The sequence below is a fragment of the Chiloscyllium plagiosum genome, unplaced genomic scaffold, assembly GCF_037043375.1.
Source record: "Chiloscyllium plagiosum isolate Xiang-an unplaced genomic scaffold, Cpla_swu_hap1 HiC_scaffold_19, whole genome shotgun sequence".
Classification (NCBI taxonomy): domain Eukaryota; kingdom Metazoa; phylum Chordata; class Chondrichthyes; order Orectolobiformes; family Hemiscylliidae; genus Chiloscyllium; species Chiloscyllium plagiosum.
In genome coordinates, this window is record NW_028270157.1 from 57,115,996 (window position 1) to 57,142,262 (window position 26,267).

Below are 26,267 nucleotides of genomic sequence, written 5' to 3' on the forward strand. Positions count from 1 at the left end.
GCATCTGTGCAGAGAGAAACAGTGTTAACATTTCGAGCCTGATATGACTATTGTCTCAAAATGCATTAGCGTCAGAATATATTGTTGGGAAATTGCTATTGTATCCTCTGAAATGATTAGTTTACTTCTGGTCTTCCTGATATTTTTGCTTCGTTCTTTTTGTAAAAGCTACTGAGCTAGGCCTAAGATTTATATTATGTTGAAGTTAACAGCGGTGCACTGCTGCGCAACAGGATAAAGTGCTATTCCTTGCTGTCAATTGGATATTTGTGGTATTTTATGTTTAAATGCTGTCTTTACATTTTGATATGCCTGTGAAGGAAATAGCCACACAAAACCATGCCAATTTAAGCTGTCTTCTTTTTTGTTTCTTTCTCCTTTCCAATATTTCCCATGAACAGAATAAACCTGTTCAATTTTTGGACAGGACATTAAAGCTCTCTGCATCCAGTAGTAAACTAATTAAATGGAAACTTTCTAAAGCTTCAGTTGTTGTATTAATTCACTTGGGCTGAAGCCCATAACACTTGTGCAGCCTCAGCAAAGAGTAAAGGCCTCTTCAGTTCAGCGACTTGGTCCCTGAAATGAAATCCTACTAGGCAACCAATGACAATGCACAGCAAAGAGCAGTGTACAAGACGTTGGCTTTGAATGATCATATTCATAACTGGTTGAAAACGTTTTTGCCAAGTCATTGCATTTCATCTGAAAGGGGGAGAACATGACGTACAACAAGTATGGTGAATGACCTCTAAGAACAGCACTTCAATTTAGTGAACTGTGAGAATACAAAGACCAAACCACACAGAGACCTAAGTGAATGCTGAAATGCGTCAATAGATTTGCAGTATTGTATCTTAATCTGTAGTGTGTAGATTCTGCACATTCTATCAATACTATTTAACTTGTTCAGACATGTTATGACACATCTTCAGAGCAGGTGAGACTTGAAGCCAGGTCTCTGGCCCTGAGGTAGGCAGACTACCACTGCAGCACAATGTGCAGCCTTTTCTGTATGTTCTAAAACGTCACTGAGGCATTTAATAGAAATCTTAGAGTTAGATCTTAAGGTCTTAGAAAGTAAAGTATGTTAATACAAAAGGAAATTACTGCAGATGGTGGAAGTCTGGAGTTAAAGCAGAAAATTGTTGGATATACTCAGTAGACCAAACAGCATCTGTAAGGAAGACAGTTAACATTTTGGATGGATGATGACCATTTATCAGACAAGGGAAAGATTGATTTATAACAGGTTTTGAGTAAGTAAGGTGGGCGAGAGGAATAGAAGAACCAAATGGAAAGTCTGTGACATACTGGGTGGTGAGGGAGGCAAATGACAAAATGTTTTGTGGAAGTGGGCAAAGAAATGGAAGGTGTACCATCTGAATGAGGTTTGAATGGCTCAGATGTCAACCATCTGAGTGCTGGAGGGATGATGATACCCAAAAATTGGTGAAGCTGGTTATAGAGTTATCAAAAGGAAGATAAAAAGCTTTTGATTAAAATGCCAACTGAGGTGACTGATGGATTGAAACTGTGGGCCAGTCCAGCTTTGAGATTGAGTGAGTTTGATCTGCTCAAGAGAGTGCATATACAGTGTGTGGTGTTGACAGAGGATCTTCAGATACAGTGCGAACAGCAGTTCAAGGAGTTCTGAATATGTAGGAGATAACTGTGATTCTACTTCTTCCACTTGCTAAAAACATAGATGTATCTATCTTAATAAAAACCAAAAGAGCTGCAGATGCTGTAAATCAGAACCAAAAATACAAATCGCTGGAAAAGTTTTGTGTCGAGTTCTGAGGAAGGGTCACACGATCTGAAACGTTAAGTCTGATTTCTGTCCACAGATGCTGCCAGACTTGCTGAGCTTTTCCAGCAATTTCTGTTTTTGTTTCTATCTTTTGTTCAGTTCAGCTGAAGGAACATTATTAACCTGGCTAATTAACATCATTTCTTTCCTCTGTTTCTACCTGACCTCCTGAGTATTTCTATCTTCATAAGTTTATATTTCAAACTGAAGTATGATTTGTGCGTAGCACTGGCTGCACAGATGTGGACATACTTTTGCAACTTGCATAAAACCTTGTATCCTGGGCACCAAGATATGTTACTGAGCTACTCAGCTAAAAGTCAGATTTAGTTCTTGTTGTGTCCTGAACTCAATGACCTCAATAGGGGCAGTAGTTAGATGTCCCATTTTACTTTTGTACACACCAGTGTCAGGTAGTATTGAGGTATACAAGCTATTGATTAGCCTGGCTAACAATCGCTTTCAGGGTGTGTGTATCGGAACAAAATCCATTTAGGTCAAATATTAGGTGACTGTAAACGTCAATTTGAAGTTTTCTTCAGCAGCAGTGATCAGTTGTAGAAAACCAAGACTAGAAAATTTGGGGGTGGGTCTGTTCAATTTAAAAGTAAATTATTAAGTTTTGATTTCTCTGGTTGGTGTTGGGAGAAAAAATATACAAAACTGTGAGCAAAATACAATTGCTCATTCACAAAGTTGGATGTGATTATTACAAGGAATAGTATTCAACAAGAGAGTTGTTTCTGGTCTCCCTGGTAGTGTGGTCAGTAATCTACAACAAATCCTCAAATTCTTTATTGCCCTTTCTTCATTTTGTTGACATAAGTTGGTTTGTTCTTTTCAAAAATTGTATTTTTCAGGATCTTATTTTAACATTTAAGGGATAGATTTTCATCTTGGGTAGCGTCTGAAAACAAGCATCTTTTCATAGGTCATCCATCAGACTCCTTGCCCCATATTCAACTCCATTCACTTCACTGTCAGGACAAACAGATAGTTGGCCAGTCTAACATAATGTGAAATTGAACTCAAAGCTTCAAAAACTCATATTTCAGTTGGGTTTCAACCACGCTCTTACATCCTGATCAGTACAGAAATGTCTGTTGATAAGCTTTCCAGAATTTCCCTGCATCTTGGCAGCTGCAAGCATGTTGCATTGACAGCTTAAGTTTAAATTCAGCTTGGTTTAGTGAAAAGGATTTTTTCGTCTGAATCAGAAAGTTGCCAGCTAACCTAACTTGTCACCAGCTCCATCAGGGGAACTGCTTGGAGTGTAATAAGAAACCCGATTAAGAAGGGTCACACCCAGGGTTTGGAGATGGAGAGGGACCCTAGAAGTCAGAAGGGGAATGAAGTACCAGGTTCTGTTGGGCTGGAAGAAGGTGGAAGTGGTTTCATGTGGAAAATGGGACATCCCTGAAGAAGGGCTTATGCCCGAAACATCGATTCTCCTGTTCCCTGGATGCTGCTTGACCTGCTGCGCTTTACCAGCAACACATTTTCAGCTCTGATCTCCACCATCTGCAGACCTCATTTTCTCCTCAAACATCCCCAAAGTATACAGGGCACCTCCTGGCGAAGAGGTGTCCCCTTCCTTTCCATGATTTCTTATGTTGGCCTATCCTTTAAAATATTTAAAGCCTGTCCACTCCTGTCTGACTGCCTACATCATCAATATTTTGGCACGGTCTGTATTATTCGGATCAATAGACTTGCTACCATTCCTAAATGTCCCTTAATTATTTATTTAAATATGGGTGGGCAGGGCTACTAATGCCAGTGCCTGCCCACTAGCACACTGTGAGGGTAGTTTGGGGGTTGGGTTGGAAGGCAGTGGGCCTATTGCATGTAGCATATTTGTCACCACCATCCCATCCATCAAGAACACACACTGCTTGTAACATCCTGGCCCCTGTTACAGACTCTAGAAAGTCATAATATTGCCTGAAGTTTCAAAGTTGATGCATTTGTTCAGAATTTAGGAATGATCAAGGAACTATTTGTCTACTGAGTATACCTTAAACACCATCAAATAGTACACAGGAGATGGTGGAGCAAATTCTCCCGCCAAGTACCAAACAGTGCAAAGATTACAGATTCAGGGAAAACACGGGACCTCAGTTATCCCAATATAGATTCTGAAATTAATAATGAAAAGGGCAGAGGGAGAGAAGTTCATGATTTGCATACAACAAAGCTTCTCAACATCAATATAGTTCCAGAGCAATGAGGAAGGATGTTGCGAAACTTGAACGGTTCAGAAAAGATTTACAAGGATTGCCAAGTTTGGAGGGTTTGGGCTATAGGGAGAGGCTGAATAGGCTGGGGCTGTTTTCCCTGGAGTGTTGGAGGCTGATGGGTGACCTTGTAGAAGTTTGTAAAATCATGAGGGGCATGGATAGGGTAAATAGACAAGGTCTTTTCCCTGGGGTGGGGGAGTCCAGAACTAGAGGGCACAGGTTGGAGGTGAGAGGGGAAAAGCTTAAAAGGAACCTAAAGGGCAACCTTTTCATGCAGAGAGTGATGCGTGTGTGAAATGAGCTGCCACAGGAAGTGGTGGAGGCTGGTACAATTACAACATTTAAAAGGCATCTGGATGGGTAAATGAATAGGAAGGTTTTTGAGGGATATGGGCCAAGTGCTGGCAAATGGGACTAAATTTAGGATATCTGTTTTAGAAATTGGCTAGCTAAAAGAAGACAGAGGGTGGTGGTTGATACAAAATGTTCATCCTGGAGTTCAGTTACTAGTCGTGTACCACAAGGATCTGTTTTGGGTCCATTGCTTTTTGACATTTTTTATAGGCGTCCTAGATGAGGGCATAGAAGGATGGGTTAGTAAATTTGCGGATGACACTAAGGTTGGTACAGTTGTGGATAGGGCCGAAGGATGTTGCAGGTTACAGAGGGACATGGATAAGCTGCAGAGCTGGGCTGAGAGGTGGCAAATGGAGTTTAATGCAGAAAAGTGTGAGGTGATTCACTTTGGAAGGAGTAACAAGAATGCAGAGTACTGGGTGAATGGTAATATTCTTGGTAGTGTGGATGAGCAGAGAGATCTCCGTGTCCACGTACATAGATCTCTCAAAGTAGCAACCCAGATTGATAGGGCTGTTAAGAAGGCAATACGGTGTGTTAGCTTTTATCAGTAGAGAGATCACGTTTTGGAACTTTGAGGTCATGCTGCAGTTGTACAAAGATCTGGTGTGGACGCACTTGGAGTATTGTGTGCAGTTCTGGTCAGTGCATTCTAGGAAGGATGTGGAATCTTTGGAAAGGATTCAGAGGAGATTTACCAGGATTAGGGTGTAGCTTTGCTCGCTGAGCTGTAGGTTTGATATCCAGACATTTCATTACCTGTCTAGGTAACATCCTCAGTGGCGACCTCCAAGTGAAGCGAAACTGTTGTCTCCTGCTTTCTATTTATATGTTTGCCCTGGATGGGGTTCCTGGGGTTTGTGTTGATGTCATTTCCGGTTCGTTTTCTGAGGGGTTGATAGATGGTATTTCGATCTTTGTGTTTGCTTATGCGTTGTGGTTGGAGTGCCAGGCCTCTAGGAATTCTCTGGCATGTCTTTGCTTAGCCTGTCCCAGGATAGATGTGTTGTCCCAGTCGAATTGGTGGTTTTTTTTCATCCGTGTGTAGGGCTACAAAGGAGAGAGGGTCGTGTCTTTTTGTGGCTAGCTGGTGTTCCTGTAACCTGGTGGCTAACTTTCTGTCAGGGACTGCCACAAACACTACGTAGGACAAACAGGAGGGATCAGAGTAAAAACGGGGTGCCTTAAAAAAATTTGTACCACTCAAACTGAAGAGTCAAGTATCTATGATGGCCTGCATCCTAGATTGCTGAAGGAAGTAAAGTGGGAAATTGTGAAAGTTCTGACTGTAGTCTTCCAAACTGCAGTGATGCTGGAGGACTGCAAATGTTACACATCAGAAAATGAGAGAGGACAAACTCAACAATTGCAGTCTGGCTAATTAAACCTTGGTGGCAGAAACATTTCTAAAGGCAATAGTCTGAAAGAAATTTAGTTGGTATTTTGAAAAATAATAACTGAATGCCAACATTGATTTGGATAGATTCATAGAGATGTACAGCATGGAAACAGACCCTTCAGTCCAACTTGTTAATGCGGACCAGATATTCGAAATAAATCTAGCCCCATTTGCCATCATTTTGCCCATATTCCTCTAAACCCTTCCTATTCATATACCCATCCAGTTGCTTTTAACTTTTAGATCTGGTCTATCATTTTCCATTATCACTTTAAAATGAATAGAATTATGGTCACTAGCCCCAAAGTGCTCCCCCACACACACCTCAGTCACCTGCCCTGCCTTATTCCCAACAGTAGGTCACATTTTGCACCGTCTCTAGTAGGTACATACTGAATCAGAAAGTTTTCTTGTACTCACTGAACAAATTCCTCTCTCCATCCAAGTGAGGGAAGTAATATTTGACTTACTTGGCTGTGTTACTTTGTAAAGTAACAAAGTGAGTTGATGAGACGGATCTGGTTGATGCATGTGTGGGCTTTCAAACCTCATTTGATAAAGCACAATGTATTAAAATTGAAGCCTATGACTTGAAAGATAAAATGTCTGGTGTGGGTACATAACTAGCTAAGGAACAGAAAGCACCAACTTGTGGTGAGTGATTATTTTGTAGATTAAAGACATGTATTCAATGTTGTGTTCAGAGCTTATTAATGCAAGGTTTGGAGCTGGTATAACTGGTCTCCCTGATTATATATTGTGTGTATACCTTAGGTAAACAGGATATACAGAACAGCATTATGAGATCAGCCATCAATCACATTGAATGGTAGAGCAGACATGATGGGCTAAATGGCCTACTTCTCTCCTGCATCTTACAGGCATCATTTTAAAGTTTGCGTATGTTGTGAGATCTAGAGATATACAGTGCAGTGAGAGGGCAGATAACAGACTCTAGGAAGATTGGTGAAATGCAATTTAATGCAAATAAGTGTGAAGTGATTCATTTTGATTGGGAGAGTGAAGAAAAACAATGCAAAGTAAATGATACAATTTAAAATTCACTTTTGTGAGAATGTATGAGTCAGAGCAACTAGGAATTTATGTACAGAAGTCTTTAAAGGTGGAAGACAAGTTTAGGAATCTGTTTAAAAGGTACATTTGATCCTTAGTTTGATGAGTGGAGACATGGAGTATAAAAGGAAGAAATACTAATTTTTTTGAGCAGAGATTAGTTCCCAGCTGGAACATTGTGGTAAAATTGTCAGCATAACATGTTAGGAAGGATATACAAGCCTTGGAAAGGATGAAGAGGGGTTTTACAGGTTTGGAATGATGGTCTTCAGTTACATGGGAAGATGAGAGAACCTGGGGTGGTTCCTTTGAAGCAGAGAAGGTTATGGAGAGAATTGAGGAGGGGAATTCAAACTCTTGAAGGATTTTGATAGAATAACTGAAGAGGAATTATTTCCAATGACAGATGGGTGAATACCATGAAGCAGAGATTTAGGACAGTTGGCTGCATGCCAGGAATGACATGAGGAAAATAAAAATGTGAAGCAAGTTTGTTAATCTGAGATATACTGCCTGAAAATGCTTCCTCTGAATAAGTGTTTGGAGCAGATTAAATGGTAAATTTCAAAAGGGAATTGGGTGAATACTTGTAGGAGAAAAGTTTGCTGTGACATAGCGAATGTGAGAAGGATTTCAACAAGCTGGTACAGGCATGATGGGTTGAATAGTCTTTTTTATGTTGTGTCAATTGTGTTTTTGCTTTGCTTCTTTAAAAATTAGAGCAAATTGTATGTATATTGAAATATGCTTGTGTATCTTTTGACTTGTATCAGTGTTTCCCATAGAATCTCAACTCGACTTTTTCTTCACTGTACATTTTCTTAACATGTTCATTCGCTGTTCTATGCAGTTTGAGTTTTCCGCAGATTTGACAAGGTCACCCGATATTTTGTTCTCTTTATATAATGGTCGCTTGTATTTATATAGCTTATTTGCTGTTACAAAATATTCCAAGGCATTTCTCAGGTGTATTATCAAACCATGTAGAGAGATATTAGGGCTGATGACTAAAAGATTAGTCAGGCGGGTAGCTTTTAAATAAGTGTCTCAAAGGAGGAAATACAGGAAGAGAGGCCAGGAAATTCAAGACAGGCATTCCAGAACTTACTGACTTGGCATCTGATGGTGTAATCGTCAAAGGTCAAGTGATAAAAATCAGAGATGCTTAAGAGGCTAACATTGAAACGGCACAGATATCTTGGATATTGCAGGGCTGGAAGATATTATAAAAATACGAAGACATGAGGTCAAATACAGAGAGGACAGAAAGGATGAGAATTTAAAATTGAAGCATTGCTTAACCAGGTGTCAAAGTAGGTCATTGAGCAGAGAGGGGATGGATGATTGGGAAATGGTGAGAGTTAGGACATCTCAGATAACTGTGCATTTATGGAGGTAGAATGTAGGAAGTTAGTGAGGCGTGAGTTGGACAAGTGAATTTGAGAAGTAACAAAGGCATCATTGAGGGTTTCACCAGCAGTTGAGCTATGAAACAGACAGAGTTGGGCAATGTTACCGAGAGAGAAGTCAGTGGTCTGACTGGTGAGGCTGTATGATCAAATTCTTATCTTGAGCTCTGATTGTACTCTAACTTTGTGCCTCAGCCTTAGACAATTGCTGCAAAGAGAGACAGAATCTGTAATTAGCGAGTGGAGTTTAGTGCAGTCTGAAGATGATAATCTTCCCAATACCTTATTGGAGAAAATTTCCGTTCACCTAATGTTGTATGCTGGACAAACAGTCTGATGATTTAGAAACTTTAGAAAAGTACTGGTGAGGTAAAGTAGAATCTCTTCAGCATGCATGCAGAAACTAATATTGTGAGACATCAATTGCCCTTATACTCCAAGGATGTCAGTGAGAGGATTTATGTAGATGAGGAATATGAGAGGACCAGGAAATATTTGTGGCAGTCATCAGAAATGATGGTACAGGGCAGGAAGGGACGCCATTGCAGCTGCTTCTCTGTCCAAGTCAATGTCTCCCTCTGAAAAATCATATTTAGCCTTCATTTCTAGTTTGCATTTGCTTCCTGTTATAACAATGCAGAATAGCTTGAGAACTCAGCAGAGCAGAGGAAGGGGAAATATAACCCCACCAGGCTCCAATTCAGTTGTGTCACATGATGGTCCTCAAGTGGATTCTACTCCTGTTTCTCTGAAGGAAGACTTTAAATTGCTCATTTTCTCGTAAACAGCTGTAGAATTACAGATCTTGCATTAAGTAGTTTATACAACCAACAAAATCTTTTAAATCTTTACATTCAGGCATGTCTCTGAAAACACTCTGAGCACTAATGGGGGATTATATCTCCAGATTCTTGTGCGGGTATCCCTCAGATGACAGTTAGCATCTCTTTATTTTGTGGTAGTTTTTTTTTTGTTGCAGCTGGACAATTAAGGTCTTGTGCATTTGATGGAAAATTTTGTCTGTAATCCTTATCATTTGATTTGTCCACTTATTAAAATGAAATTCTAAAATAAATATTTATTTCAGTGAAGTAAATTTTGTTTAAGAGATATTTTCATTAAACTGTTTAGTAGCAACCTCCTTGGATTTAATTGACATGCTGTTGACTTTGAGCCAAAGCTGTGTTGAGCTCCAAAGGTGGGTCCATGGGCAGGTATTTGTTCTGTTTTCCCACTTGTAAATTATAAATTAAACTTGTTTTGCGTTTCTCTTCACAACCATCATAAAATATTGAAAATGCAGAAGTAACTGTGTGAAACTATTCACTGGCTTGAACATACAATTGTAGAGTTGAATCATATAGATAATAATTCACAAATTAGAACTTAAGCAGGAGCTGCTGTACGTGACGACTTGTACTGCATTAAATGGAGATTCATGCTACAAACCATCATTAAGCCAACTCGACTTTCCATTGAGACTTAAAATGGTTACAATGATTGTTTCAAAGAATAAGTTAAACTCTTTAAAGAAAGGCACCTTCAGCTATTTAATAAGCAGTTTGATTTTCACAGCTACTTTTCTCTTTGGATAAATGAAACACTTGAAACATTGTGCAGTGTAAGATGAAGGTACTTCAGTAGTTCTCCAGGTAATTTGTGTGTATTGAGAAATTTCAAGGACAGGCAATTATGCGAATCTTTTATTTGTGCAATATGAATAGTGACAAAATACTATAATTCATATCTTGTCTCCTTGCAGACATCACACTACAGTGGCTTATTCAGCACTCCAAATCCAGGCACTGCTGAGGTTGGTCTCCTGTTGTAGAAGATGGTGAACTGCTTGTCCATCCTACGTACCTTGGAAGGATATATGGAAGAACAAAACCTAACTCAGCTGGGCCTGAGTCTTTCAATCCCAGTTCTTGTTAATATGGACTTCTAAGATTTCTTCTTTGCGTTCCTTTGACTTCAGGTCATTTTCTACGTTTAAAGAAAATTGTGCCATTCAACAGTAATGCTGAGTAATCATAAATTATTTCTGTAAGCCTTGGGCACAGGGCTTCTTTAATTAAGAGATGCCTTTGGAAAAAAAAACACAGATAATGGCTATGCCCTTTTTAATAGGATGATATCCTGATTGTGTGTTTCTCATTTTGCATGCGATGTATTAATATAAAACAGTATTTCAATGTATGATTACTGATCAAAAGGAACTGAGCCCTATGTATAACAGGAATGGTTTGCTTGACCAGTGAAGACATGCTCCTGCTAAATTATAAGTACAGTAGTTATATGGATGCAGGAGCAGGGCAGCAACATTTTGTTGATTGATAGGGATGCTTTCATCTTCCTATTTTGACACCATCATGGATTGCACTTTTATACTAACATCAATATAATCTGTTAAATTGTTTCCCATCGACCTCAATGGCTATCTACATCCACAGGGTAGCAGGGAAATTCAACCGACATTACCTTCATAGCTTAATTGCTTTTTTAAATTATTTGCATTCATCAAGACATAAGCCATCAATATAATCTAATGATTTGATGCTAACTTGAAAGAAGACTGCAAATTGATTTTATTGTGTGGAAGTGGTGTGCACCATTCCAAGTTTAATCTTTCATTTCATGAATCTCAATGTGAGAACAGCACAAGGTAAGCCTACTATCAATGTTTTAGTAGACATGGAATATCAGACACTGCTAAGTGGAGGTTAGTAGTATCGGAAATGTACCACAATAAGAGCAAATTTGAAATGCATCCAACAATTGCTTGAAAGTGCAGTCTGATGGTCACAAGCCTGTTCCAAATTGGCACATTACATTGTGAGAAGCAGGCTTTAGTCCAGTTTTATGTCCTAATTGTCTTTCTATAATAGCATTTAAAAAGATTGAAATCAAGATCTTTTGAAACCAGCTGTTTTCTTTTACAGTACCAGAGACTTTGCCATCTACTTCACATTTCAGTTCCTTTCTATATTTGTTCTAAGAAGAAGTTAATTTGCAAACTCATGAGCTGCATGTCACATCATCTTAATCTTTTTTAAAAATGGTATTATGCAAAGAAGCATGGGTACATTGACACAAAAATAAGACTTGTCGTCAGTGAGAATGAATTTGTGTTCATCAGTACTATAAGTGAATTGTGTAAATTCTAAACCTTGTTTCTATCCAACCTATCCTCTTGCTGTTAGACCCTTAATGTATTTTGATGATATTAACTGAGGAATAAGAATTGGCCCAGTACATAAGGATAATTTGCTCCACTTTTATTTTCAAGTCTTCATTTTAGATTTCATGTATTTTACGTCCCATAATTAGCAAGACACTTCTTAAAAAAAAATAAAGTTGCAGTTTATTATAAAGGATAGAACCTCTCAGTGAAAATTTTTACAAAACCTGTAGTGATCATTTAAATAGTACCAGCCAAAATTCACAATAGGTTTTCAGTTAAAAGCCAGTTCCTATGATCCAAGCAGAATCTTGGGGCTAGTGCCATTTTATAAGTTCCAGAGGATGGAATATCTTCCACACTTCCTGTGAAATTTATTTTATACAATAGGTCAATTACCTTTTTGTTTCTATGGCAGTTAAGTAACATTTGGTGATGTAATGACTTGGGCATCACGAAGTTGCTCTTTTCCTGAAGCAACACCAATTACAATAGAACCTGAAATTTAAACTTGACTACTACTTTATGATGTAACATGTTCTTTAAAATGAATGTATTTGTCAGACACTGGATTTATTACTCATTAATTATGAACTTTGTCTGCATGTTGCTTGAGCAGAAAAAATACACATCCCACATTTTCTCTTTGTATTATTTATGTGCAATATATTTTAAATTGCTTCTTCCATGAGACATGTACATTAACTATATAAAGTGGAAAAATGAGACATAGCTCTAAAGCTTTGATCTCTTGTTCAGTTTTTTAAAAAACTGGCAATTGGTAATTTGCATTGCAGCTGTTGTGCTGTCATAATTGTATTCAATTTAGGAATGTGGATTTTAACAATGTATTGAAGCAGTTTTGGTCAATAGAATCATAAGCATTTAATCCAGTCTACCATATTGGTGTGGTAGCTCACATTGTTCTACTGTATAGAATGGAACAGATACAGCATATGCCTTCTTTCAAATTTACAATCACTAAAGACTGGTCAGAAACTGTTCTATTGTGTGATTAATTCTACTGGAGTTTTTAAATAATGAATTCACATTCAGAGTCGCTGTCTGCCAACTGAGGAATCACAATATTTCTAAGCAAAAGCAGCATTTGATGAGGGAATGATGAGAAGAGGTATTATGTAGACTGCATTAGAAGAGGCTCATGTGAAGTTCAAACACTGGCATCAAAAACATTGGGCTAAATAGCCTATTTCTGGACCTTAATTCTGTGTAAACGCCCTGCTCAAACCTGAGTCCTGGGACTAACTGTACAGTTCTTTCAAACAACTGACACAGACACAAAATGGGCCGAATTTCTACGCTGTATGATTCAAAACCAAGTGTCCAACATAGTTTAAAAAACCGATAGATCTCTTCTTTATCAGCTTTTATTTTGAAAAACTGTTCTGGTTCTTGATCAGTATTCCAAATAATTTTTAGGTGTATGTACAACAGCATCCCAAGTAGATATTTCAGATCGGTGCTAACTGAAGCAACCTGATCTTTGCAAGTATAGTAATTTTTTCTTCTATTTCCTAAAGGTAGATACATATTAGTAGATGTTAGTGTGTATGCCTGTAAACTAAACTTTAAAAATTCTATATATTAATGAAATGTAATGTTATTGAAGTTTGAGATAAATCTCATTATTTTAACTGTCCAATCGTAATTCAAATGGGTTTCACAAACCTCAAATGTGTAGTTTATTTGTTTAATTAAAAAAACTCTGGAATTTTGCTTAATGTCTCTGACACATCAGCTAAATTGTGCATTAGGCAAGAATTTAGGAGCAAAACAATTTGATATGTTATGTGCCATTGAATGTACCTACTACCATGATTATTGTTTAACACCAGAGAGTCACTGTCCAGCTACTGTAAACACACGTTGGCTGTTCAATTACAATGCAATGATACTGTCTCAGAGCTCAGATAACATAAATCACTCTTACTGTTGTTCATGTCATCTGAATCTTTGTCATCTGAACCTTTGTCTTGTAAGCTAAGAGCTGGTACCTAAGATCCTGAAAATACATCGGCGGTGGTTAGCAAAATTATATCTCTAATTGGTACCTTGAAACTTTGTTAAATTTGTAGCTCGTCACAAACATTTTTGTTTTGTGCTCACTTTAAAAATGAAACAATTCCTAAAGGATGCTGCATTAATCTAAAACAACTGAGTATATTAGTTTACAGTGTATGTTGATATCATCCACACACTTCAGTAATCCATTGTTAGATTTTCTTCTTTAATTTTGTTCTTTAGAATTAAAATAACATCTTTCTGACACACATGAATTATATGCTTCTTCACTTTGGTCGCTTCAGTATTTGCCCCATTTGATCTCTTATTTGAATATGGGAAAAGGAAGGGAGGAGTGGGAACATAGCAAGCCACAATTCCAAAGCAGTGTTGCCTCTTGTAAAACATGAATCTCTATTTAATCTATTATAATTCCCAAATCAGCAGAATATGGAAGCAATGAAAAGCATGGCAGCACGAGTACAATGCAGTCCTCACTCTACTTCTTATAAGTCTAATGTTTTTAATAATGTAATGTATGGATTAATTTTTGCTTAAGCTGCCTGATACAGAAGTGTACAGATTTAAACTGTGGCCTTAGCTTAGCATGTTTACAGTCTCTATCAATAATTACTACTTTTGTTCACTGTACTGTACTAAATGCAAAGGTGAAGCCAAATTGTAGAGTTTTTTTTAAAGCAAATTATTGTAGTATCCCAATATATCAGTGACACATGGCTGTTATCAAACAATGTCAACAAAATGATACATATTTCAAATAAAACACAACCGTACAGCATTAAAATTGAACCTGTGTGATTAACATGTCCATTGCCAGAACAGTGTCCGTGATCTTAGAGATTTGAACTCTGCCCTTGTACTTCTCTGTTCAAGGAGTTACGTAGCTCTAATGCAATCTTTACAATCCACATTGTATATGTTTTAATGAAGTTAATTTAGTGCCTACATACTGAGAAGAATTGAATATTTTTTTAAAAAGTAGTGTCTATTCAGCTCTTCCAATTAGAATTATGAACCTTAATATTCAATGTTATTAAAGTGAGAGCAAGGTCTTTTACGGATTAGGAAAAACAATTGTCTGTTCTTTTAACCAGAACATTTGGCTAAAAAACCCCTAAAAATACTGTGAAGTACATACAATACATGCTGCAGTACAGTAGTAAGAAACCAATTCTATTATTCATGTTAAGAAATTTCTGAATTCAGATAATGGTGCAAATGGTTAGTACCACACCAGTCATTTGATCCTAAAAGGACTCACTATCACCAAATTAATAACAAGTCTTTTTAAAAAGTCCTCTGCAGCTGCCTTTTCATTGACTAAATACTGGTCAGTTTTTTTTTTGAAATAGAAATTGATTTTTTAAAAAATTGTTCGAGCTGCTAATCTTATCGATCAGAAGTAAGTGATTTCTGAACTGAGTTTGCATTGTAGCAGCAGCTGGGTTGGCAGTGATGTACCTGCACAGGCTCATAACAAGCCATTTTTAAAACTGACCCACAGAGCAGAAGCGTTTCACAATGCCACAACAAGCAGCATTTGTTGCCGAATCTACCATTTTATGTTTAAACGACAAGCACATTAAAAGTGAGAGCTGAGATGGATTCTGAAATTGCTTCATAATCTCGGTCTTCAGAATGGAATCTTCTGGTCACAGATGAGCCCCAGTTATAGGTCTTTTTCTTTGCAAAGTGGAATGAGTTACTAGCAGCTAATCATCCAGTCCTCACAATTTGAAGATTGTTACGAATGGAAACATGCATTGACTGGATATTGGGCTTTCTTCAGTTTGTTAGTGGTTATTGTATACGGCTCTCAACACATATCCAAAATTAAAACATACAGCGGTAACTCTGTATCGTGTATCTAAAAAAGTCTCTCCATGGTAAATTGAAATCTCCTAGTTTCAGGTATATTAAAAAAGAGAAGCTTGGTGCTCCAGTTAAGTTGTTCTGTTTTTCCCGTTAGCACAAGCAGTCTTGGAGTCTTTGGTCTTGGTGTAGTGGACACGTAGTAAGACATTGGACAGCACATCCTGGTAATAGCTGAGCAGCAACCAGCCGGGTAAGTACATCAATGTGATGAGACCCATGAAGTTGAGCGGGTAGTGAGAGTAATCCCAGGAGCAGGCGTTGTACAGGCGGAGCCCGAGCCCCCAGGTGAGCTCCCAGCTGTAGATGCAGAGGATGTAGACGGGCAGCCTCTGCCAGGTGCTCCAGCCCCAGCGGTAGTGCAGCTGCAGGTAGAGCTTCTCTACCGCGAAGCTGCAGCTGCCGTACATGAGGAAGGACCAGAGCGAGGTGTGGCCCAGCAGCCGGCCGTCCGCCGCCTCCACCAGGTTGAAGACGGAAGTGAAGACGATCTCGTCCAGGAAGCCGTGCATGCCGTAGAAGACGAAGCGCAGGGAGCCGGGCAGGCGCTGGGCGGCGGTGGGCTGGAGCTGCCCGCCCGGGGCCGGGCCCGGGGCCGGGGCCGGGGCCGGGGCCGAGCGCTCGCACCGCAGCCGCAGGAAGCGCTTGAGGAAGAGCTGCGAGTGGTACAGGGCGAGCGGGTAGTGCAAGAGCAGGAGGCCGGGCGGCAGCAGCAGCAGCTCCTCCCCGGCCGCCAGCACCGCCAGCACCGCCTGCAGGCTCACGTACACCGAGGGGTAGAGCAGCAGGTGGAAGAGCAGCGGGCGCCCGCGGAGCAGCCCCTGCTGCAGGTACAGCTGCTCCAGGGCCCAGTGGGCGAGTGAGTGCAGCACGCCCAGCACCGGCGAGGAGAAGCCCAGCATCTTCGGGTCGCCGGTGCGGGCGAAGCGCCGCGCCGAGGACAGCAGCACGTCCAGGGCGATGCCGTGCATCCCGTAGAAGTACAGGCGCATCCACGTGGGGAGGCAGCGGCCGCTTTCAGCACCGGACAGATCCTGGAGGCGGCCCGGACCCGGGGCAGCCAGCGGCCGGCCCCTCCCGCTGCCGGCAGCCGGGCGCTCCGCCGACGGCAGCCGCTGAGCGTCGCTCCGTCCGCCGTGCATGCTCCTCGCTGGCTGTCAAACGTGAGCTTCCAGCACCGCCAGCAAAGTGTGCACTCACCCCCCCCTCTACCCCCTCTACCCGCTCAGAGGGACAAAAGGACGCTCTGCCGTTCGCAGAGAAATAAACACTCATGTAGGAAAACAAACAACCGGCTCATGTTGCTCTTTGCTGAAACATTGGAGCACTGCTTACCTGGCAGCAGCACAGGCTACAACCCTCGCTGGGTTCGCAGCAGCAGCCTCAGCTAATACAGACGTAACATTTGCACTCGACACGTCGCACCTCAGACGCAGTTATCTCCCTCCCTCCCTCCTTCCTCCGCCTAAATGTCTCTCGACCCCCAGGAAAACCTACAGTGCGATATACTCCTCCCACCCAACCACGGGAGTTTTTGCACCGTTTCCGTGAACATTTTGGTTTTATTTCTGTTCGGTAAATCCTCCACCCTTCCCATGTAAATCTATCTTTCAAGAAACTATTCCACACCCCACACCCCCCTCTTCTCCGCTTCGACATCCTGCTCGGAAATTGCCACCAAAGGGCAGCTGAAGTTGTGTTTGCAATTTTAAACAGCAGCCCGCAAGAGGGGATCTCACGCCCAGGTTCAGATTGTGTGCAGGTTTCTTGACGGGACAGAGTCATCCCAAGGGTTGTGGGGAATGCATCTTTTATTTTGTTAACATCCACCTTTTCACACATCCACCTGTTTGTTCTGTACGCCAGAGATTGTTGCTTCTCCGCTATGACTCGGATCAGGCAAAACCGTCAAAGTGCATCACTTCCCCTCAGGCAGGTCACTGAGAAAGGCAGAGATTTAAAAAGGTCTATTTGTATTCTGACGATGGAATACGTCGGCGCGAAGTTGCTGCTGGCGACATTAATCCAAGGGTTTTGTGTAATCTTCCAACAGTGTGAGCTGTTTCTCCTCAAAGCGACTGGCACCTTGGTTAAAATAGTGTCAGGCAAATATGTGGAGCGTTGACACGCAAATTTCCAATGCTTTACAAATCTGAGCACAATTGATAGAATTGAAACACGGAGAAAAAGCTTTCGACACAAGCAAAAAAACCCCACAAAAACAAAAGTTGCTGGAATAACTCAGCAGAATCTGCAGCGCCTGCGGAGTTAAAGTATTCTTGACCCTTAAAGGGTCAGTGGACCCGGAACTTTAACTCCGCTCTTCACAGATGCTTCTAAACCTGCTGATGTCTAGGAACATCTCAGGATGCAGCTGTGGAGAGTAGAGTTAAGGTTTCGGGTCCCCTGACCCTTCAAGGGTCAAGAATACTTTAACTCCACGGGGGCTTCACCAGCAATTTTTGTTTTTTGAAAATGCTTAACGTTGTTTTGGCAGCTCTGTCAAATGAGCAAATGCTAAATAAAAACACATCTTTTACTATAAATTCTGTGTCCTATGATCCTGTTCCACCGCTACCTGGTGAAAGAGCAGCACTCTGAAAGCAAGTGCTTCCAAATAAACCTATTGAACTCTAACTTAGTGTTGTGTGATTTTTAACTTTGTACACCCCAGTCCAACACTGGCACTTTCACATCATAAACAAAAACTGAAAGAACTGCGGATGCTGGAAATCAGAAACAAACGCAGGATTTGCTGGAAAAGCTCAGCAGGTCTGGTAGCATCTGTGAGGAGAAATCAGAGTTAACCTTTCAGGTGCAGTGACCCTTCAGAATTCCACAGTAGTTCTGAGAAAGGGTCACTGGATCTGAAAAGTTAACTTTTGATTTCTCTCCACAGATGCTGCTGGACCTGCTGAATTTTTCCAGCAATTTCTGTTTGCTTCTGAGAAATGAGTAGTTTGCTGTGCAAAGTTTTTAGTTTGGTTCCGATTGACAAACACCATGTATTAGTAAAATAGCTTCATTGAGATAACTTTACTGGTATTCTGTACACATTGAAATTGCTCCTTTTAATCTATTTGTAAAAGTTGTTACAAAATAGAGTTTAGTTACTTTGCTGGACACTGGAAATGTAAGGAGAAATTCAGCAATATTGGTCGATGGCCAGGCTTTGTTGCTTCTCTTTGATGTCAAACCTCTACTGGGATTCACTAGAACACTGCCCTGGATATGTATCAAGACACTGAAAGCTTTGCATATGTTGGATGGTTAAACACCATTATGAACAAACTTGCTGAAACTCACTTACTCATCAAGAATGGCCACCTGGACTCCTTTACCGTGCTTGTTGAAACCTGCAATTTGTAATGAGAGTTATATCATTTAGGGATTAAGGAGGTTTTAGCAATCAGACATCATTTCATAATGTCAAAGCCCTGATGCCAAGTTGACTCATGCATCAAGCTGAAATGTGAGTTCGTTTTCTCTTCCTATAAGTGCTTCATTTATTTCAGAAATTTTCTGGGTTCACCCAGGAAGAGAAGATTGTTACAGAAGCAAATGTTTCCCAAAGCTCAAGCATGCGAGCCATAATTAGGACAGGTCGATATGAGAGCAGGGTGCTACTCCCCATTCATTCTGAAAAAGTACAGAGGATCAGAGGAATCTTGATTAGCATGCCTGTAGATCCTTGAAGGCAGCAAGACAGCAGATAAGATTGTTACAAAGGTCTGTTCAAGATATTGAATACAAGAACAAGAAGATTTTGATGGAGCTGTATACAACGTTAGCGAAGGCACAGCTGGAATATTGTGTGCAGTTGTTTGCCACATCATAGGAAGGGCGTGGTTACACTCAAAAGGGTGCAGAAGCAATTCCCCAGGATGTTGCCTGGGTGGAGCAACTCAGCTATGAAGAGAGACTTGATAAGCTGAAGTTGTTTTCCTTATAGCAGAGAAGGCTAAGTGGTTGATCTGATTGAGGCGTAGGAAGTTCTGAAGTGCATAGACAGGGTAAATAGGGAGAAAGTTTACCAATGAGTAGAGGGATCAATAACTGGAGGCAGAGATTTACGGTAAGGAGAAAGAGGTTAGAGGTGAGTTGAGGAAAAAAAATTATTTACCCAGAGGATATCTGGAACTCACTGCCTAAAAGGGTGGTAGAGACAGGAACCCTAAAACAAGAACTGTTTAGGTGAGCACTTGAAATGTAATAGCATTCAAGACTATGGGCTAGGTGCTGGAAAATGGGATCAGAATACACGGACGTTTGATGACTGCCTGGATGTGGTGGGATGATTGCCCTCTTTCTAACCTGCAAAAACGTTATGACTCTGTGACTCTATCGTGTCAATTATAAGAATGGGTGTTGCTCCAAAAAATACTTCTAAATGTATCTGACGTTCGGGATAACATTCGTTTCACAGTCAGCATCCTTCCAAACAAATTATCATCTTATATTTATGTTAATATTTGCTGTCAGCATGTAAATATTGCCGACAAGACCAACATTTATTGTCCATTCCTCAATGCCTTAAAGAGGTGGTGGTTAACAAGCTTCTTGAACAGCTGCAGTCCATGTGGTCTAGGTATATCCAGTGCTGTTAGAGGATGGGTTTTAGGATTTTGACCCAGTGAAGGAATGGTGATATCATTCCAGGTCTTGATGGTTTGTGGCTTGGAAGGTAACTTGCAGGTGGCAGTGTTCCCCTCTGTCAGCTGCCTTTTTATTGTAAATAGGAGAAGTCATAGTCTCAGAAGGTGCTGTCAAAGGTGCTGTAAGTTGATGCAGCACATCTTGTGGAAGGTATACACTGTTGCAATATATGTTGGTGGTGGAGGGAGTGGTGATGATCAAATTGGCTACTTTATCCTGGATGGTGTTAAGCTTCTTGAGCGTTGTTGAAGATACACTCATCCAGGCAGTGGAGATTGTTCCTTCACAATCCTGACATGTACCTTGAAGAAGGGGGACAGGCTTTGGGGAGTCAGAAAGTGAGTTACCCACTTCAGAATTCCCAGTCTCTGACCTGCTGTAGTCCAGTTCAGTCTCTAATAAACGTTAAACCCCATAACATTGACAGTGGGAGATTCAGCAATGCTAATTTTGATAGTATCGAGGAGAAATGGTTAGATTCATTCTTGTTGGAGATGGTCTGGCTTTTGTATAATTGAATGTTATCCAAGTCTTGCTGGATATGAACATTGACCGCTTCAGTATCTGAGCAGTTGCAAATGTTATTGAATACCTAGCAATCATCAACAAACATCCCCTCTTCTGACTCTATAGTGAAAGGAAGGTCACTGATGAAGTAGCTGAAGATAGGACACTATGCTGAGGAAGTCCTGCGGTGATGTCATGGGGCCGTGATGATTGACCTCCAACAACACAATCCCAGACACTGAATTCAATATTTTCTCTTGGGTGCACCGATGTAATATTAGCAGTGCTACTGCTTCAAACAAATAATTAAATGTGAAGAAATCTGGGCTATTTTTGACTCAATAATATGCTATTCTTCATGTATGTTATTTGATTCCTTTAATCTTTTACTTTAATCATTTTATTTATAACCAACATATGTTAACCTGTGTAATCTGCATTTCTGTTAAAGCCCTTAATTTAACACTTCCCACTGCCATTCATTTTGATTGGTTGGAAATTGGATCCTCAGACAGATTTATTTTTGAGCAAGCCAATGATAGGGAAGATTGGCATGGCTATTGGAGAGCAGCTGAGCCCTTGATCTATTGTGAAATGATTAGATTAGTTTAGATTCCATACAGTTGGAAACAGGCCCTTTGGCCCAACCAGTCCACACTGAACCTGCGAAGAGTAACTCATCCAGACCCATTTCCCTCTGACTAATGCACCTAACACTATGGGCAATTTAGCATGGCCAATTCACCTGACCTGCACATCTTTGGATTGTGGGAGGAAACCGGATCACCCGGAGGAAACCCATGCAGACATAGGGAGAATGTGCAAACTCGACACAGACAGCTGCCCGAGGCTGGAATCGAACCTGGAACCGTGGTGTTGTGAGGCAGCAGTGCTAACCACTGAAAATTTGTAATTAGCAAACAGGCTTACTGCTCTCCCCAACCCATTAGCAAGCTTCTCAAGGGGCTTACAGGAAATTGACAAGCTTGTGTCATTTCACTAGTGCACATGCCTTGAAGTCTGCAATCAAGACTGCAACAAGACATGCCAGGAGCAGTACCAGGCATTTCATGTCACCCTGGTGCAGTCATAAAATAGGATTACTTGCATCCAGAACTAAGCTCTGTAGTCCTGCCACATGCAGCCATGAACACTGGTGGACAATCAAACAACTCAGTGGAAGAAGAGGCTCAACAAATATCCCATCGATGAGGGACAGTGCAGAAGACAAGGCTGAAGCATTTGCAACAATCTTCATCCAGATGTGTTAAGTGGATGAACCAAGTTGGTTGAGGTTGCAAGCATTACAATGCCAGTTCTCAGCCATTCCAATTCATTCCATTAGACATCACGAAATGGCTGGAGATGCTCAACACTGCAAAAGCTATGGGGCCTGACAACATTCCAGCAATATTACTGAAAACTTGTGCTACAGAATGGTCTCTAGCCAAGCTGTTCCAGTACAACACTGGCATCGACCTGACAATGTGATAACTTGCCCAGGCATGTCCTGTGCACAAAAAAGAAGGACAAATCTAAACCTGGCCAATTATCACCCATATGTCTACGCTCAATCATCTGTAAAATGATGGAAGGTACCTTTAACAGTGCTGTCAAGCAGTTCACGAAGGCAACTCACCATCACCTTCTCAAGGGAGAGTGAGGTTGACCCAGGAAGTGATGCCCACATACCATCAATTAATTAAAAAAGCACACCCAAAATCTCAGCACACCCAGAGATGTCAGGATACTGAGATACCAACCAGGACCAGTACAGCTCCCCAATCTCAACTCCAAAGGCGATTGAAAATCTCAGCCCTGGTACCACATGAAGAAAACTGTATAACCGTGTTAGTCCAAGCTTCAGCTTCTAACTTTCTGCTGATAAACGTGCAGCTGCATTTCTCCAAAGAAAAATAGCAGCTGATTGGACACACAAGAACTGGAGTCAAAAATTATGTATGTGTTCACTATTACACTTTACTTTTGCTGTCTAGAGATATATGTCAGCAACGCTTAAATTTTCTTTCAATATTCATTATTTAAAAATTCAAAGGTTTACCATTTTTGTTAATACATTCCCATGTTACTGATTATTTTCATGGTGTCACTGTGTATTTCAAGCTGTTCCAATAATATCATTTTTGTCAAGTCCCTTCCAAGATTTGGAGCTAGAAGATCTTGTGTGGCTTCAGTCACTAACATTCACAAAAAGCGTCAGTATAAGTTGTGATTCAGTGCTTCCAAGCCAGGAGATCATTGGCTCACATTCCACCAGAGATGTGAGCACTAAATCTAGGTTAACGCTCCAGTACAGTACTGAAGTACAAGTTTTCCTTTTATATTCACCAAATCACAAATCAAAGAACATTAGTTGCTAGGAGAAGCAGTTCAAAGCAGAATGTGTCACATCCTAACTTCTGGGCCCCAATTCGCAGTACAAAGTCCAGAGAATCTGTTGTAAGAACCAAAGAGGAAGCATTTTTCTTGCAGACTACTGTTACTTGGTGTGATCACTTATCAAACAATATATTACAGTTGTTTCACATTACTTCAGCACTAGTAACTGGGGAACAACAAAATGAAAATGCAAAAGGCCATTATGAGCTGGGAGAGTCCTTTCTGGCAAACTTGAGAATTCAGAAACACAAAAGCAAGAACTGAGCCTTGTTGCTTATGTGTTTGGGCCACAGCCATTTTGAATGCTTACCCTGCCCAGCCCCTTCAAAGACAAAATCCTGAAAAGCTTTGCCATTGGAATTCTTCCAGCTTCTTAGAATAAATCCTTAGAAAGGCACTTTCTGTCAAACGCTTGTGGAACTAAGATGTGTTGGAATTCTGCTTTTAATGACCAGAAATATTTAAATGCCAAGTGTTATGAAGAATTTCCCTCTACTGAAAAGGTTGACTTTTGTAATGTTAAACACAGAAATATCTTAAAAATTTCAAATTGGTCTACATGCAGTTTGATGCCCTACTTTAAATTGCTCCACAGTTTATTAATTGCAACAATCTCTTTGTTGCTGTTAATCTGACTGCAAGCAACAAGTTTAGTGCTGATGGTCAAGTCCAACTTATTCATTGCTATGGCAACAGCTCAGTTTAACTAAGCTGCTACCTTAATCACACTGACTGACTCTAACTCCTCCTCTCAGTGTGTGGCAAAGGACAGAAAGGCCATTCATTAATTGGTGTGGTTTATTGGAATAGCATCATGCAAGATATTTGGAAGGGGTCATTGAGCACAAAGCAAAAATAGTTAACTAGTTTTTGGCTGTTAGGACAGTTTGCTTCAGACCTTTTAATATCTCCAATGGAAGCATAGCTTTCAGCAAAACATAAAGTCCTTCATTTCACTGAGATCCTGTGACTGTGCTTTGTGCTCTATACTGTCAGGAGGATGGTCATAAATGGTACAAACGCACCAAGAACAACTTGTGTCCGGCTATCTGAATATTGTAGAAATAATGTTTTAGCTGAAGTTTTTTTCCATAAATTGCAAATTTGAAGAATTACTGTGAAATAATAATTGAAAAACTTCAAAGAAAACCTTATGCCAATCAGTCCACAAAGGTTTGATATTAAAGATAAGAACAGAACTGCATATGTTGAATATCAAATATGAAAACAGAAATTGCTGGGGAAACTCAGCAGGTCTGGCAGCATCTGTGGAGAGAAAGCAGAGTTAATGTTTTGGGTCCAGTCACCCTTCTTCATTGGGAAAGCATTTCAAGATATGAGAGTGAAATTCATTCTAAGTGTAGAAATGGTGAGCAAGTAGCCTTTTGCTGTTGGTGCACTCAGATGGGCCTCCAGTGTCCATTATATTGTCTTGGCCATTTGCAAGCAATGAAAGATAGATGGTAGGGTTTGGGAGCGTCAGGTAAAGTCTTAGTCTCAGAGCAGTGAGGAAGTGGTCATGGAGTCATCAAGATATATTGCACGGAAACAGATCCTTTGGTCCAACTCATCCATGCTGATCAAGTTTCCCAGTCTAAAGTAATCCCACTTTTGTCCATATTTCTCAAAAACCTTCTTATTCAAGTACCTATCCAAATGTCTTTTAAGTGTTCCAACTGTACCTGTATCTACCACTTCCTCTGGCAATTCATTCACATATGAACCACTTTCTATGTGAAAATGTTGCCCTTCAGGTCCCTTTCAAATTTTTCCCTTCTCACCTTAAAAATATATCCCTCAATTTTGAATTCCCCATCCTGGGGAAAGGACCTTTGCTATTCACTTGATCTATGCCACTCATGATTTTATAAACCTATTTAAGGTCACCTCTCAACCTCCGACACTCCAGTGAAAGAGCCCCAGCCTATCCAGCCTCTCCTTTTTTACTCAAGGCCTCCAGTCCCAGCAACATCCTGGTAAATCTTTTGCGAATCTTCTCCAATTCAATATCATTTCTATAGCAGGGAGATCAAAACTATACTCAGTACTCCAAAAGTGGCCTCACCAACATTCTGTACAATCTCAACACGACATCCCAACTCCTATACTCAATGTTCTGAGCAATGAAGGCAAGCGTGCTAAATGCCTTCTTACCCACCATGTCTACCTGTGATGCAACTTTCAACGAACTATGTATCTGAACCCCTAAGTCTGTCTGTTCATTAACTTTACCCAGGACCCTACCATTGCCCTTGTTCGTTTTACCAAAATGCAATATCCAAATTAAACTCCATCTGCCACTCTTCAGCCCATTGGCCAAATTGGTCAAAGTTCCTTTGTAATCTTAAATAACCTTCTTCACTGGGCTAAGGTGGGCCTTTCTGCTCCTCAAACTTTCACTCTTCTCCCTTAAACCACTCCTTAAAAACCGGTCATTTTGACCAAGCTTTTGTTCACCTGCCCTAATATCTCCCTTTGTGAATCTTATTGGATAAAATATGCATGAAGTGTCTTCAGATGTCTTCCCACACTAGAAGTGCTACATAAATACAAAGCATTGTAGTAAATTTATAGACAAGAGATTGGTGGAAAATATTTTGTTCATTAATATCAAAACTCAGGTCAGTTTACAACTGTGAAGTTTTTAGTTTTATAAAGTTTACTAGTTGTAATAAAGCTGAATGGGAGCTGTAGGCTTCAATAATTCTAAGATAAGCTAAAACAAAACTAATTATCACATAAGAAGAATAGTAGGGGTAGGACAATGTGCTGATGTCATCAAGGGCATATAAGAGTCTGAGGCTGCAGGAACGTAAGCTCAGAGTTTGAGTTGGAAGCCAAGCAGTAGACACTCACAATGGGAGGGGAAAACATTCTCTGCACACTATTCCAGGAATGACCACCCTCTTAGAAAGGTCAGGAATCAGGAACTGGGAAGTGTGGCTGCAGCTGAGGCAAGGCAGAGAACCCAGATGGCAGGAGTTTCAGCCTTTACAATTGTTCAATAGGTGCAAGATTTTTTCACTATGTTTGGGGCTGCAGAACATGTGAGCCAACTGTCTGTGGCACCATGGTACAAGAAGCCATTCACAAATGGGGGATGCAAAAAGCAACATAGTGATAGTAAGAGATGTCATTGTTAACAGCAATCACTCACTAATGACTATGATTGGCCACATAGGAAATTCTGTGTCGCTGATCATGGGTTCTGTGGGTCCTTGTCTGGCTGACGAACCCAATCCTATAGCTACATCTCCAACCACACATTTGGCAGGTTTTCTTGGAAGGTAGATTTGGTTCTTGGTCTTAAGGTTGC

General features: G+C 40.5%; 2 protein-coding genes and 1 long non-coding RNA gene across 3 annotated transcripts in view; 1 reads left to right on the top strand and 2 right to left on the bottom strand.

The window, feature by feature from the left end:
- LOC122559532 (ADP-ribosylation factor-like protein 8B-A) overlaps positions 1 to 12,477 on the top strand; it is a 94,284-nt gene extending 81,807 nt beyond the window's left edge. The window contains exon 7 of the mRNA XM_043709139.2: positions 10,055 to 12,477. Within this exon, the coding sequence (XP_043565074.1) occupies positions 10,055 to 10,104 (50 nt within the window). The 3' untranslated portion in view covers positions 10,105 to 12,477. The remainder of the gene's footprint in view (positions 1 to 10,054) is intronic.
- The window catches only part of LOC148146785 (uncharacterized), a 76,068-nt gene that overhangs the window by 2,244 nt on the left and 47,557 nt on the right, over positions 1 to 26,267 (bottom strand). The gene's annotated exons all lie outside the window — the stretch shown is intronic.
- On the bottom strand, positions 13,703 to 16,674 carry tmem229a (transmembrane protein 229A). The gene has a single exon (XM_043709138.2). It carries the CDS (start codon positions 16,528 to 16,530, stop codon positions 15,460 to 15,462), a length of 1,071 nt encoding a protein of 356 aa, XP_043565073.2. The 5' UTR covers positions 16,531 to 16,674; the 3' UTR covers positions 13,703 to 15,459.